This window comes from Dermacentor silvarum, chromosome 3 (assembly GCF_013339745.2).
Source record: "Dermacentor silvarum isolate Dsil-2018 chromosome 3, BIME_Dsil_1.4, whole genome shotgun sequence".
Taxonomy (NCBI): Eukaryota; Metazoa; Arthropoda; class Arachnida; order Ixodida; family Ixodidae; genus Dermacentor; species Dermacentor silvarum.
In genome coordinates this window covers 150563149-150578210 of record NC_051156.1, presented here as the reverse complement: position 1 = coordinate 150578210, position 15062 = coordinate 150563149, and the positions used below count along the sequence as shown (strand labels likewise).

General features: G+C 43.2%; 1 protein-coding gene across 1 annotated transcript in view; it reads left to right on the top strand.

Annotated features, from left to right (window-relative positions):
• LOC119444899 (intermembrane lipid transfer protein VPS13D-like) overlaps positions 1 to 15062 on the top strand; it is a 147003-nt gene that overhangs the window by 65552 nt on the left and 66389 nt on the right. The window contains 9 exon segments of the mRNA XM_049663723.1: positions 4376 to 4547; positions 5115 to 5311; positions 5465 to 5544; positions 6405 to 6556; positions 7004 to 7082; positions 8223 to 8383; positions 11178 to 11412; positions 12764 to 12991; positions 13129 to 13196. Coding sequence (XP_049519680.1) covers positions 4376 to 4547; positions 5115 to 5311; positions 5465 to 5544; positions 6405 to 6556; positions 7004 to 7082; positions 8223 to 8383; positions 11178 to 11412; positions 12764 to 12991; positions 13129 to 13196 — 1372 coding nt within the window.

Here is a 15062-nt window from a genome sequence, read left to right as displayed (position 1 = left end):
CAGGAAGGCTGCCCGTGAGGGAGGAGGGGCTGCCTGTACTCTCGTAGCAACTGCGTAGTTTGCGCAGCGGCGCGCGCCGTATCTTGACAGAGATCTGCAGATGTGACGACTTCGGGGTCGATCGACTCGCGGTCGGCCTACCGCCGCATGCGTTGCCTGCTCCATCCTTCTCGCACGGCGCTCGGGAACTCGATCACACGAACCTGGCATCTCGATAGCGCGCACAGAACCCGTAGCAATTAAGTCAACCAGCGCGCTTCGTTTGGCCATAACATCGGATCCGATTTTGACGGCAGCTTTTTCTGAAAAAAAAAAAAAAAATGTACATAGGCACCGTTCTATAAAACGCGCCGACGAAAAATTAAGAAAAAAAATGCATCTTATACACCGGAAAATACGGTACGCAAACAGTTAGCATTGATCATGTTTTATGTATCAGCACAAGCTGCTGAAAGGCCATCAAAATCGGCACACCAGAGTCATTGCTCTTTCGTTTCTTTTGCATAGACCAGATTGCAAATGTTTTGGCACACTAGAAGCTTATAACAAATATCTGATAAAACAAAGGATTTTTGTGTCGGATGTGACTTAGTTATAGCAAGGAACGAGAAGAAGGGGAACCAATAGGCCCGAGCTTTGTTAGGCACAATCTTATGAAACCAGCAGAGAGTAAAATGAAGGAAAGCACATGTTAAATTACTCGTCTTCTTTAAAATTGAAATGTAGAAATGATAAAGCAAAGGGAAATGAAAGTGTACGAAAAGACAATTTGCCACAAGTGGGATCTGAACGTATGCCTTCATCTGCACTTGTCCAGTCACTTTCTGTGTTTCAGTATGTTGTTGTACATCAAACAAAATTCAGTGTGCACTCCTTGGAATTACGCGGAATTCTCATCCACTTTGTTCGATATTATATGTGTACTAGATCTAGCCCTGGGATTTTGAGCCAACTCTGAGGTTTGACTTTGTTAAAATACATGGAATTTTATTTTATCCATTGTCACTGGGAACATTGTCACGGGGCTCTACAGCTGTTCACCCTTAGAAATGCATTTGGACATTGCTCTGAATACAGTCTTATGAGAATTGCATGTACTGTATGCTTCACAGGGTGTCTTGATCAGAGCGCAATGCCCAGAGACAGGCATTGAGTCTAAGTGGGCACCTAAATTAATGTGACCATTTTCCAGTGTTGCAACCAAAGTTGACACTTGCAACTTCTCATTGTGGTCATACACATGATGCTACTGTGTGGAAAGCTCATGTTCTGATGTATAAATCTCAACAATGCTGTTGAATGTGTGGCTTGCTGCTACAAAGCAGCTGCCCTGTAGTTAGTGTGCAAAATATTGTGCTGGAGTTGCCGTTTGTGTGCCTTTGGCAGCAAATGACTAACTTATTGCATTGCCGGACCATATAGCCATTGTGGCTACTGTCGGGTCCATTTTACAAAATACGCTTTTTTTTTTTTGTGGCAACATAACATACGGTGCATAAAATTTTCTAAAATACCATAAAATACACCAGGATCTCACAATAATAGTTATTCACAGATATGTTAAAAACTGCTTTAGTGCTTGTAAAACGTGATTAGCTTTAACATTATTCGTGAGAGAATTCCAAATTAGGGCCCCAATAAGTTTGAGTAATAAAAGCAGGCAAGTTAAAGTGATTATTAGTGTAGGTAATGTAATTATGCTGAATCGAAATGGTTCATTCTTAGCGAACACTTGATCAGTGACATGGGTTATCTTTGATTTGTTTGCACTGTCAAGTGGCAGTATCCGAAGGGATTTAAAAAAAGGTGCACAGTGATCTGTTGACGCTGTAGCTTATATTGCGCATATTTGTAGTATTTCGCTAACTGGTTCTAGATAGCTAGAATACAGTAGAGTGCATCTACAACGAGCACCTCTACAACGAAATGACCTGAATAACGAAGGAATCATTCTGTTCCTGTTCTATTGTGATCTGTGCAGTGCGCGGCCTTTACAATGTAGTGACCTGTATTATGAATGATTTCGGAGGCCTCAAGCACTTTGCAGGGGTGGGACTCCTGCGCCAATTACGCCATTTTGATACAAACGCAAATTTCTGCACCAAACTGTGCCAAACACAGAAAATTGACCAAGATTGCGCCACGCTGTGCCAGGACGGCTTCGGCATGTGTGCTCTGGCAGTGGCCACGAACAGTGAGCTGATTCGTTCTCCGTAAAGATTGCAGCTGTTGACACTCTGCATACCGCGTGACGGCGCCTCCCGCAGTTTCTCGTAATTTTCGCGCTTATAACACTGCATGGACTTATCGGCGCTTCCGGCAAGTGGCCAGCGCGCGCGTCGCCTTGTTGCTGCTGTCGGAACGGCCAGGGCGGCTGTATTTAGAGTGTACTATAGAATACCGTTGAGTTGGCCGAGCGGTGTGGCCTAGCTGAGGCGCTAAACAATAAAAAGTAGGCTGAGAGCGCTGCGAGCAAACTAGATATTAGGGAGGCGCATGTTGCAGTGTGTCCAGCTGGTGGGCGTCTCTGTCCCCAGGGACGGTAAAACGTAAAACTATTGCAATCTGTTTTTATGCCCATATGGACGAGGCCTGAGCCATTTTGACCTATCACGAAGGGCTAATGGCGGATTTGGAATAAAATGTCGCTGTTTCACCCGAAAGGCGAAGCATCGATTGTGATAGCAAATCAATAGACAGCTATATCGAAGTAAGAATAGTAGTTTTATCGGCCGTGTAAACTTGTAAACATTCACTTACTAGATAAATTGACAAGAATAGTGTCACGTGCGCACAAGCAAACATAGCACATCTCACTCGATGACCGCGGAAACTCGCTGTCAAATCGCTGGAGTGAGGAAGCGCGGCAGCAGCAGCGAGCGAATTGACCTTCGTGCTGCCTCTCACTTCAGCGCGAACTAAGTGGCGAAAACACAGCACGCACGAAGCTATTAGCGCTCGCACTCTGTCCCCATCGCAGATCTCTTTCAAGACAGGGTCCGTGCGGCCACACTACGCAACAGCTGTCGGAGTAGAGCACCCTTCCCCCCCCGCCTTCCCCCTCCGTCTCGACCCCCCCGGTGCATTGGGCATGATGGAAGACGGCGCGCTTCCTCCCCACTCTCCTGCCTTGTGTGCGAGATTACGCCGACCTCTAGCATGCCTTCACTCGCACATACAGCATACGGCGCGCGGCGACAATGTTTTCGCCCCTGGACTTTATAAGGAACATCACGGTGACAACGACGGCAGAAATGCGCCTGGAGTGTGCGTATAATTGTTACTGTAATAAAAACAGATTGGAATAGTTTTAAATTATACCAGCCCAGGGCTGATTGCGGCTCTCTGGGTCTGCGGTGACACATGGTGACCCAGAAATTATGTTACCGCGTCGATTGGACCCCATAATTTGAGAACATTTTCCACTATCATCATGAGCGTCGGCGTGGCAATATATAGTTCGATCATAGTGTCACCAATGTTTTTGGCTTTACAGGAATGCATATGCACCGTGCCGCCGATCGACTCCCTCTTCCATATTCTGATACGCTACAGCTACAAAGCGCGAATAAACCCTGTTGGTTTATTCTGTGTTTTGTCTTGGTATCGAAGTGCGCTGGCTGCCATATTCCATTATTCCACCAAAATTTATATTGGCGTGCTCTAAACTGCTTCAAAATGAAATTTTATTTGCTCTAAATTGCTCTGAAATGAAGTTTAGTCTGTTCCAAAATGCAATTTTGTCTGCTCCAAACTGCTCCAAAACACAATTTTACTTGCTCCGAAAATTACTCCAAAATGCCTTTGGGCAGTCCCACCCCTGACTGTGTTATAAAGGCATTCGACCGTATGTAGCTCCCCATGATTCAATACAATAGGCTAGGTGTGTGTGAATAAAAGCAAAATAAAGTGAGTGTCAAATAAAGTAGGGAAGAATTCATGTGATGGTGTTGCGCTGCTAAGCTTTCTGCTCAGTGTTGCGCTGCGAAGCTTGTGTTGCTGTGTGGTTACGAGTTTGAATCCGGCCATGGCAGCTGCATTTTGGTAGCTTTCAAAGCTCAAAAACACTTGTACTTGGATTTATGTGCTCGTTAAAGAAACCGAGGTGGTCAAAATTTATCTGGAGTCCTCCACTTTGGCAAGCCTTGTAATCAAATCATGGTTTTGCCGCGTAAAACCCCAGAATTCAATTTTTTTTAGTCTTGCTGGCTCATCAAACCTTTGCTTGTGCAGATTCCCACATTGTGTGGAATCTGCATGAATTTTTTTCCTTGTGGTTTTATAAACTGCACTTAACTGAATTCCTTGAAGGCACAGAACTGATCATTGTTGTACCTGCCTTGCTCTGCATTTTCATGTTGTCTTAAATTTTCAGGTATGGAACTCTAGACCCTGATCTTCAGCGTGACTGTGACATCAAGGTCAAGTGTGAAATGTCTTCGGTTCATGTGGTTCACACACAACGGTTCCTGACTGAGGTCACTGACTTTTTTGCTGACTTCAGTGACCTTCAGATGCTCCTGAAGGCTGCAACAGCTGGCAATAAGGTGTGACTTTGTTTAAAATGGTTGTTACTGTTATTGCTGAATTTTGTGGATATAGTAGCTATTTCACCCAGCTATATGCCACGGTTGTGAGTACGACTGTAGTGGTTCTAGACACCACTAGCTTCTGTGATATCTATTTCATCCACTTGTACGTCATGGTCATTAGGCAATGAGCAACATTTGGTACCTTTCAGTAAAGAAACGCGCTGTTCAAGTTTTAATTTAACTGAGGCAACGACTAAATTAGCTCCAGTTTGCTACAAATAATTATGTGATGGGGGAAGCAAGCGAAACCAACTGAAGTCACTGGCATACTTAAATTTATGTGAATATTCAGGTTGCCTACTGAAGTTTTATTTTAAGAACCGTTAATTGTGCCTGCCGAGTATACAAGATTCAGGTTCAAAAATGTTTTCTACTGTATGCTTTATGTCTTACAAGTACTCTTTTGGGTGACCCAAGTTTTCATTAATAAGTTGTGGTGTTGCCTTTTTATAAGTGCAGGTTTTAGGCTCTGAAGAGGGGAGGGCCCTAAAAACTTGGATTTTCTTCTTGTCTCTGGTGCAGATGAATCTAGAGGCCTGTAGAGCACCCAGGGTTCAGCTGGAGGTCACGGCTGCCTCACCTGTGATTGTGGTGCCTCAGTCGTACAGGAGCTTCGATGTGCTTGTTGCCAACCTGGGGAACCTGAACATCACCACGACGTTTCGATTCACAGGAGAGGAAAAGAGTGCTGCTTCCTCACGGCGTGCTTCACTCGAGACGTGAGTCAAGTTTACATTAACGGACTGTACAGGGGCTACAAATCCACATAAAAGTTGTTTCTTAGTTCTTGCTTTGTTAAGCTTTTTTTTCCCCCCCGAAAGCAAAGATGTAAGGAAACGTCACTGCATATACCTGTCTTTTTTATTTTCCAGCTCACAGCTAGAACCTGCAAGGAAGGGCTGCACTGTGATCAGTGCCGAAGAAGTCATGAAAGTGCTGGAGGATCTGGATGGTAAAGTATAACACTTTATTTGGCATTTATATCAGTGGACAGAAAGCTGTTCAACTCGAGATTTGAAGAAATGGAAATAGGAACGCAAACTTTGCAATAGATACGGTCGGCGTCAAAACTGCACAAGGTGTTGGTTCCACAAGAAAGCTGCATTTCAGCACAGTTTTAGCTTGCCACCATTAAAACACTACAACACTGTGTTGATCGCATGCATTAGTACAAGTTTCAAATCTGAAATCCAGGAAAATATTCTGATTCTACTCAGATCCTGGGGCCTCGTGAACTTTTGATGCTTACTGTACACACAGTACACATGTACATATCACGCTCAGTATAAGCTACACCGTGAAAGTGTATGGCAAAGTTGTCACGCGCCATAGCTTACACTGAGTGTGATGGTACTCTTGTTGACATTTGTAAAGTGTAGTGCTAACTAGATTGCATTTTTTTATTTCTGTATTTGCCGTGTTATGTGATGTCGGGCATTCTTTTGCCATGTACGCATTGGTGCTTGCACCATTATTTGGTCAAACTTGAGCTGCTACTTTTAAGAGGTGTCCTACGTCATAGCTTTCTTTTTTTTATGTTTAATTTGTTCAAGATAGTACCTATCTGTAGGCCATTAAGGTCAATATTGCGTTTCTGTGCAAGAATTAAGAAGACTGAATGGATGGTCTGTGTCATGCTTTCTGATGTGTCCCTTAGTGCAAGGGTGAGCTTTGGGAAACCGCAGAAGTGTTGGGCAGAATGTCTACAGTTGGCTTTGTTCACCTGGTTTTGTGTGCTGTTTTGCAAGTTCTCTAATTATTGCATTGTCATTACTTTACCTGCTTTATTTGCAATGGTGTGTCTTCTTTCAGATGAGAAGTGCCTTCTGCAAGTCATGGATGTGGAGCTGGTGGACATGGACGTCTATTCTGGTGTGTGTGTGCCAGCTTGCCAAGCTGTGCAAGCGAATCATCCCGAGGGTTCATACACCGTTCAGTTTCCATCCATCTTCATCAAAAAGAATGTGAGTTTCAACTTGCCATCATGTCACCGTTGTCAGCTATGGAGAGCTGCCAGCTTTCTCTGCCTTTCTGTACTTCTTTGCATTTACTGAATTATGGCTCCTTATTACTGTTGCACAAGTTGGTTTAGCATGGCAGACAAGAATAAAATAAATCAAGCAAACATACAAATGCGGGCTTGCGACTAAATATTTGCTGCAAGCATGCAAGTAATAGTGTGTTGTCAGTGTGCCATGGGCAATTGTTTGTGCTTGTCCTTCTTTGTGGTGTATTTCGTATGAAAACCAGCCCAGCAAATCGAGTGATCCTTTACCAGCTAGCTCTAGGCAAAGCCTTATTCATCAGAGCAATATTAATCTTACCAGATGAGTAAACACCAACAGTAATGCGAAATTATACTAGCAGTCTACAATGTTATCTCCACCTTCATGTCTTGTTTTTGATTTTAGGGTGGCCCTCTCCTCAAACGCACATTGATGTTACATCTGCTAGTTGAGAAGAACCTGGACTCTGCTTTCAACCATTCCGGTGAGTTCTTGTACCATGGCAAAATATGGGATGAGGGAATATTGGTGCAACCTGATTTAGCTTACATTCGGTTTATTTCTTTTGTGTTGTTGTGTTACCTTTTAATAAATAACACTTTGACTACGGCAGCTGTTAAATGCTTGAAACTTGGTCTGCTTTGTCTATCTGGCCATCACGTGTTCACGAGGATAACGATGACAGCTGTGGTCTTCAGGTCGCTGCCTCATCCTTGACTTCGCGCTTTCTATAGGGCAAGGAAAAGGAAAAATCTTGTCTGCTGTCACCATTGCATTGCTTGTGCTGCAGGCACTCCATGCTCCAGGAAACTGTCTTATATAGTACAGTGCTTTGACTCACAAGGTAGTGCCAGTGAGCGTATCTCTGTTCTGTGTAATAAAACAATAAATCACTACACAATGCTGCTAATAGAAGAGCACATGATATTCAATGTTTTCATTGTAAAGACGTTAACACCTAAGATGTTGCAACATATTATTGTTACAGACATCGGCAACTTGCGCTCAGGGTTGCTAAATTAGCACTTACATGCGTATAACAAACCTGCCCACCATCGCCACTGCAATCCTGACTCATGTCCTTGTGGCATTGTGCACTTTGGAGCTTGACGCACTAACCACTGGGCTATTGTGCAGCATTCGCTGTTGGAGATCTGTGCAATGTTTTGAGCGTCACACTGACACTGAGAGTAGTGGTGTCTCTGCATCTACTTCAAAGGCCACATTATTTAATGCTGTGTAGTGGGCAGTGTCAATGTTGTATGCATTGCAAAGAAGTTCTTGAGAACAGCGTTTGCTGTGAGAGCCTCCTGCTGTCACATTGAAGGAGTTCATCACCAAAGAAATCACTGGAGTTCTGCAGATTTTTTTTTTTTTTTGCCATGCATTTCATAGACTCCTTAGTTCACAATGAATATTATCCCTTCATATACCATGACTTCATGGCCAAATTAGCATAAAGGGAAAAAAATTACGTTGTGCAGTGAAATACAGCTTCTGAAAATCGAGCTTTTCAATGCACTTGAAACCCTTTCGCTTGTGTCATATGAGAAAGTTTCTGCGCATTGTTGTGAGTGTTACCTTTTCTTCACATGTTTTCTGTATGGCTGGTGTTTGATTTCAGTGCCCGACTGGACGGTTGAAGGAAACTTTTCTTCAGTACACGTCACTCTGGATCGCAGCCAGTATGCCTTGGTCCATGGGATCCTGAGTCGCAACCTCGGAGAGACAGTGGAGCGCACTTCTGCATCCAATTTGACCCTTGTTGAGCTGTTTCCAGAACAGGTGGGCCTGCAAAAACTTGACTTTCATCATTGTAACATTGTTGCTGAAATCCTAGGCTGTTATTCATTGGCTGTGGGAATTGGCTGTCTATTGGCTGCAACAGCATTGTGTTGCCTTTACTTTTTGTGTACATCTAAAAGCAACACTAAAGGAAAATGTTGGATCACCCACTGTGCTCGGTGCACTCAACGTAGTTGTAGTAAAAATCTGGTGCTAAGCACAAGGATGGACGTTCATTCTCAGCTGTTGCGGTCACATCCTTATGGAGACTAAATGGAAAAACGCTTGTGTGCTTATTACATTTAGTTGCAACCTAAAGAACCCCAGATGGTTGAAATTAATACGGAGTCTCCCTTTATGATGTCTCTCGCAACCCCGGCTGCTGAAGGACATTAAGCCCTGTGATTTGCTTAGAATTTAAAATGTTGAATCAATCTCTACTCTTAGATTGCCCTTTAGAATCCTCACAGTGTTTGTTTTGTGCAAAGAGATTAGCCTGGTAAACAGTGAACTGTTCCTAGGACAAGCGTCGCATGGAACCACCTTCCCTCCACAATCGCAAGCATAACTGATGATCACGAGTTCAAGATCGCTTTACAAAATGCCTTGTATCATTTTTGTTAGTTGCACATCTTGTCATTTTTTCCCCACTCCTTTCTGTAGTGCCTTCGGGCCCTGAAAGTATTTTCAATAAATAAATAAATAAATAAATAAACTAATTTTAAGCATTACTTTCTTTTCCTGCAACAACTAGCTAAATTCCTGTCACAGTGTGACACCAAAGAAAGGGTGTTGTGTTTCTAATGCTTCAGTCAGCTCGTCAAAAATTGAAGCAGCATTGGCAGATTTACATGCTTGTTACACAAAATAAGTTACGAATTACAATTACTTTATTCAGAAATGTAATTTATTAGTTACCAATGACTGCCCTACAAAAGTAATTGAAGAATTACTCAGAAATAGTCTATGAATTCCATGTTGCTTTCCTACAAACTTTTATTCATATTGCAGATACAGTAAACAGAATATTCAAGCTGGCTTGGCACATTCAGTGGGTCCTCTGCAGCCCTCGACACATTGCTTATCTTCACTAACAGTTGCTTTTCAAAAATTTTGCCGGTCATCTTCCTTCGTTTTTGAGGTGAAGAAGTAGCAATACTGAAAACTCGCTTGCTGATGGTTGTTACTCGGCATCTGAGTCCTCATGAAGTGCAGCGCTTCATTGCTGCTCGGACTTGGAGAAGGCGCTCTCGGTTGGGCCAATTTTGAAAAGATGAAAAAATCATCCTTATGCGATTTCTTGCAATCAACATATTTTTCTGTGTATAACCTGCACCCCCAATTACAACAGACCGAAAAGAACGAGAAAATCTTCGCGTATGACCTGCAAAAATAGCTGCATACAACAACACTCGCATATTTGCAGAAACAGTCTCCGTAGCAGATGCACGACTCATCCACTTCGTATCTTCGGCCTACGCCCCCGCCCCCACTTCGGCGATGCTGATAATCTTTTGCTTCTGCTGCACTGTAAAGGATGGCTGTTGAGCGCAGCACATCGTGATCAGAGCTCTAGTTCACTGGCGCCGTGTGCAACAAACTACTAAATGCCAAATGGCGACCCGCAAAGTGAAGGAGAATGGGTGGCCGTGAAGGAGAGGAGAAGGAAGCTTCAACATGCAGGGGTGGGGAGAGGGTGAGGTTCCCTAGGAAATAATGAAGATTTGAATGGCAGGAGAACCTTGTCTTGAGGTGTGGCTTCATGGTGGTTCAGCGGGTGCTTCAAGGCGAAATTCGCATATAAGCCACACCCCGACTTTATTGAGTTTTTATTTTTAATGTACGGTGCGGGTTATACACATAAAAATACGGTAAAATACTATGTGGCCCGTTGTTATAGAGACATACCAGCATGGGTAAATTTATTGTGCATCTGGTGGAGCGTTAAAATGACGAAACGGATAGTGAGATCCCGGGTTTCCTTGTCTGAACACGTGCGTCTGCGAGGCTGCTGCGTGGCATGATCTTGGCCGTTCTATGATAGTTCCCGTCAAATTGGGGTTCTCAAAGCTGTGTTGCCTGTTGCAGCTTGTGTTGTCAATAAAGTAACTGGTTACATGTAATTTATTACTGAAAAAAAGTAATTGGATTACAGTGAGTGTTCCGTAGTAAATGAAGTTATCATTAAAATCACAGAACTAGCAAGAAATGTAATTTACATGTAATTCATTATGTACAAGTCTGATCTATGGTGATTAGATTTGAAATGCGAAAGCATTTCTAATGTCATGCATTTGCCTGTGTTTGACCCTGTTTGTCCGACGCGTTTAGCCCACCTGTTGCTAAATTTATGCCCATGCAGCAGCTGAATAACAAAGGAATGCTATTGCATTTCAAAGCTAATCAATTTAGAGGAATGGTGCTTAAAAATCTTTATCATTTATGGTAATGAGACAAAATTTGAGTGTAATGGAGGCATTTTATTCAACTTCCATCTCCTACTCGTGTTGGCTAAATCTCATTTCTCTCCTGCATATCCTTCTTTTCCTCTTTTTCCCTGCATCTGGTTGGCTTTGGAATGACGTCAATGTTTCTTCTTAACTTTTGATGTCAAGCTTTAATTTCTCCACTTTCATCATTACGCTCCTTCGGTTATCAGTTCGAGATGACCAAATTTTGCCTGGATGGTAGCCATAGAAAGGCTATCATATTTAATATGGCTTCAGTGACTTCACAGTCCAGTAGTGTGCATCACATCACAACTTACAGTCTTACTTTTTTTGCCTCTTACCAGCAGGGAGGCCACAACGGCAACAGCTGGACTTTCTTGGCCATACGCATGGAGCTAGTGAATGTGACCTTGGAGCTTGTCCATGCCCATGCCCGACTGCACTGCGCCAATGCTGAGTCCACTCTGGCAAAGGTGGAGCTCATTCGGTCCAAGCTCACGCTGGAGCGGTTCTCCGACCAATCAAATGACATCGATCTGGTCTCTCACGAGATACGCATCCTGGACACACGCTTTAAAGGTAAGCTGTCCCTCGGGTCGTGCTTAGTCCTAAAAGCAGGGGTGTGCAAATATTCTAAAATTTCGAATATTATCGAATATATTTTAATATTTGTATTCTATTCCGAAACTAGGTATTTGTAAATTTTCGAATATTCGGCAGGATACGAAAAGTTGCATAAATTGAATACATTGCTGCCTGGGGGGGGGAGCAAGCACAGTTCTTAGCATTTGTTTCTATCTAATCCAAGAATGAGTGTCTGATGTTGTGCTGAATTTTGTGTTAATTCGTGCTGCTGGCAAAATTTTGCCTGTAAAGCACACTTAGCCACTGGACCGTTGATGCTTTATGTAAAAGCCAGCCTCTCAGTTGCAAGGAACACTGGTTTGAGAATAGCGAGGGTGCAGAGGGTGTTCTTTTGCAGCACTGCCCCAAATCCTGAGCTTATTGCTTGACAGCAAATGCGATGAGTGATGGCTGGCACAGGGTCAAATGCCTCCAAGTTTACGGGCATTTAATCTTGTATAATGAGGCACAGGTTGGCTAGAACAGACAGCTATAGGGAATTACCCAATTTTCCAAGTTACTAAAATTTGCCAAATACACACTCTTTTAGTATAACGGCTGACTAGTGTAATTACTTTACCAATGGCAATGCAATTGCGATGTTCCAACATGTCAAAATGACCAAACTTGATAATAAATAAATGTGTATATTGTTATTCGATACTCGAAGCTAAGTATTTGTATTCAATTTGTATTAGAAAATTTTGATATTCGCACAACCCACACTCCTACTTAAAAGTGTTTCAGCAGATGATATGCTTGCTATTGAATTTACAGTTCAGATTGGGTGTCAACTAGAAGTAGGGAAAAAAGAAATGATGCAAGACAGATTGGTGTACATAAAAGAAGTGTTCTTCTGTCTGTCTCATCATTGTAGCATTGTCAGTTTCATGTCTTTATTTATGCTTCTTCCTGTGTGATAATGTTTGATAGTGTCCCCCTGATGCAGTAAGCTCATGATAATTGTGTTACTGTACCTCCAGACGTGCTCAACTGCAGTCATCAACTATATTGTTGCTGTTATTTTAACTTTATGTAGGACTCGGACCTTCGCAATCATGTGTACTAAAATGTTTTACGAAGGGCGAACTAATCTTTAAAAAAAGATTTGCTCTTGAAACATTGTTTGAAAGATTGTTAGGAACGTTTGTTATTTTGTATCAAGCTTGCTTCCGTTTGCAAATTTGCTGCTTCAACACACCTGCCTGAAGTCGCTTGCTTTGTATACAGACATGCACGTTAGGCTGAAATTTAAAACATCGGTTCGAATGGCGTGAGCCTGAAATTTGACCTGGTTCACTTCTAGATGCACCGGTAAACAACCGACCCAATGTGTTCACCAATATCCTCTTCCCAACGAAGAATGCCTCGAAGGAAAAAGTGTTGCAGGCTGAGATCCACTACCGGTTCACGCACAACACAGCACGCTTCACTGTCCTGCTGAACAACATGCGCGTCATGGCCATTTTCAGCTGGATCAGCGAACTTGCTGAGTTCCTCTCTCTGCGCGACGAGCACCAAGTTATGCTCGGTGGTAAGAACGCTTTCTTTGCCAAACACTTTTGGCTCATTCTTATGGGCACGCGGAAGGCTTTGCTTATTTTTTCAGCACGATAATGTGAGTTTTCCACCACTCTGTTTGCATTAGCCTTCTCTTCTGTGCATTTTCAGCTAAGCAGCCCACATCAGCAGAGTTGCACACCTCCCAGAACCAGTCCTCAGTACGACGCATGACCAAGGTAGTGTAAATGTTATATATTTCATGCCACTTGCACTTTCTGTTGAATTAAAGTACATGTCACATAGCTATGTGTCACCCATGGTGAAAAATATTTAGTTAGCACCAATGGGATCAACATACTCTTTGTGTTAATGTTTAAAGTGCACTTTCTCTTGAGCAGCATGCATTGATGGGCTAGTTGGTACGTGTTCACAACAAACTTTAACGCAAACAGGACTACACAAGGAGACAGTACAATGTGCTAGTCTCAACAGACACCTTTATTACATCACCCTCCTACTTACAAGAACCCAGATGTAAAGAGAATGTGCAGAGAAGCCATCATGACATCAGAAAAATCAGGAGATCGATGTCAAACAAAAAACTTTAGAAAATAAATTCACTGTTGTACAGAGCAACAGAAGTAACACTGACACATTCTGACCCAAGTGATCTTATAAAGAAAGCTTCTGATAATTTTTGGGCAGTAGTGTCCAGGCTTCTTTTCAATATTGAAGTCTCTTTGAGAAGAGCTTGCAGTGTTGTGCTAGATGCAAGCACGTTTCTGTCAGTAAAAGCCACTAATGCTCTTTCAGGTGCTCATTAATGTGGCGGCCAGTCTCGCTGGTGCCTACTTTGCCACATGTCAAGAGAATTTTATGAACTACACCAACAGCACATTCTACAAAATGGGCTTGTTTGTAGAGTGTGGTATTGGTTTAGTTTATTAAATTCTCTTTATAAATTTTCTTTATTATGAATGCAGATTCTCTTATGTCGTGGTGTAGTACTTCGCCAACATATGTATGAAAAATAAAGAAACAAGAAGAATTGCTACAAAAACAAGGCTCGCGTTCTCAAAGCTTCTCATATGTACATGCCATCTTCAGTTGGCTATCACTGCTGTGATCGTGTCGTTATCACTTATCATGATGATCACGTTCATGAACCATGGCACCTAAATACAGGAAGGTCTGTACCTTCCTGCATCCCTTTGTCAGAAGATCTCTTTCAATGCCTATAAGCTTTGAAATACTTGAAAATAATTTCACTAGCAGCACGTGCCTCTAATAGTAATCTTCCCATCCTTATTTATTCAGGCAGTGCAGTCAGCAATATTGGTCATGCAACAAAAATTGTAAAAACCACACAGTAAACTCTCGCTCTTGTTCGCCCAACAACAAGCTTCGTTAGATTTCCCTGGCATCTGTTCACTGTGTAAAGGTGTTTATTGCACGCTAGCGTTAGGTCCAACCGTTGGATTAGTCCAGGGAACCCTGAGCGTGAACGGCGTAGTCCGAGCAATGCGCTGTCGAGACTGACCCACTGGTCAGCGCTGGTGAGGGTGCCCCACTGTATCGACCCTCTTCTTCGCTACAATTACCCCGGGTCCGAAAAGGGAGTTGTCCGGCGACCTAGCAGCTCGTCACTATTAGAGGATCAGAATATGGCTTGAGGCGCTCGATGTTGACAATGTCTCGTCCACGACGGTGCATGTCGGAAGACGGTTAAACGGGCTCAATCACATATTTGACGGGTGATGCACGCTCGATGATGCAGTAGGGACCTTCGTACTCAGGCAGTAACTTGGAAGACAGACCAGGTGCAGCAGAAGGAACCAAGAGCCACACAAGCGCTCCAGGAAGAAAGCTGGATGGAGAAGTGGTGTCACCGTGAATGCTCTTCTGGCAACCTTGGTCATTGGAGGTAAAGGCCCGGGCGAGGTCGCAGCACTCTTCGGCATGTCTCACCATATCAGAAATGGGCGCACATTCAGATGCATCCGGTCGGTATGGTAGCATTGTGCCGACCGTACAATAGGAAATATGGTGAAAAGCCAGTAGCCAGCCAGCCAGCCGTTGGGTCAGTGCAGAGAACCCAGAGC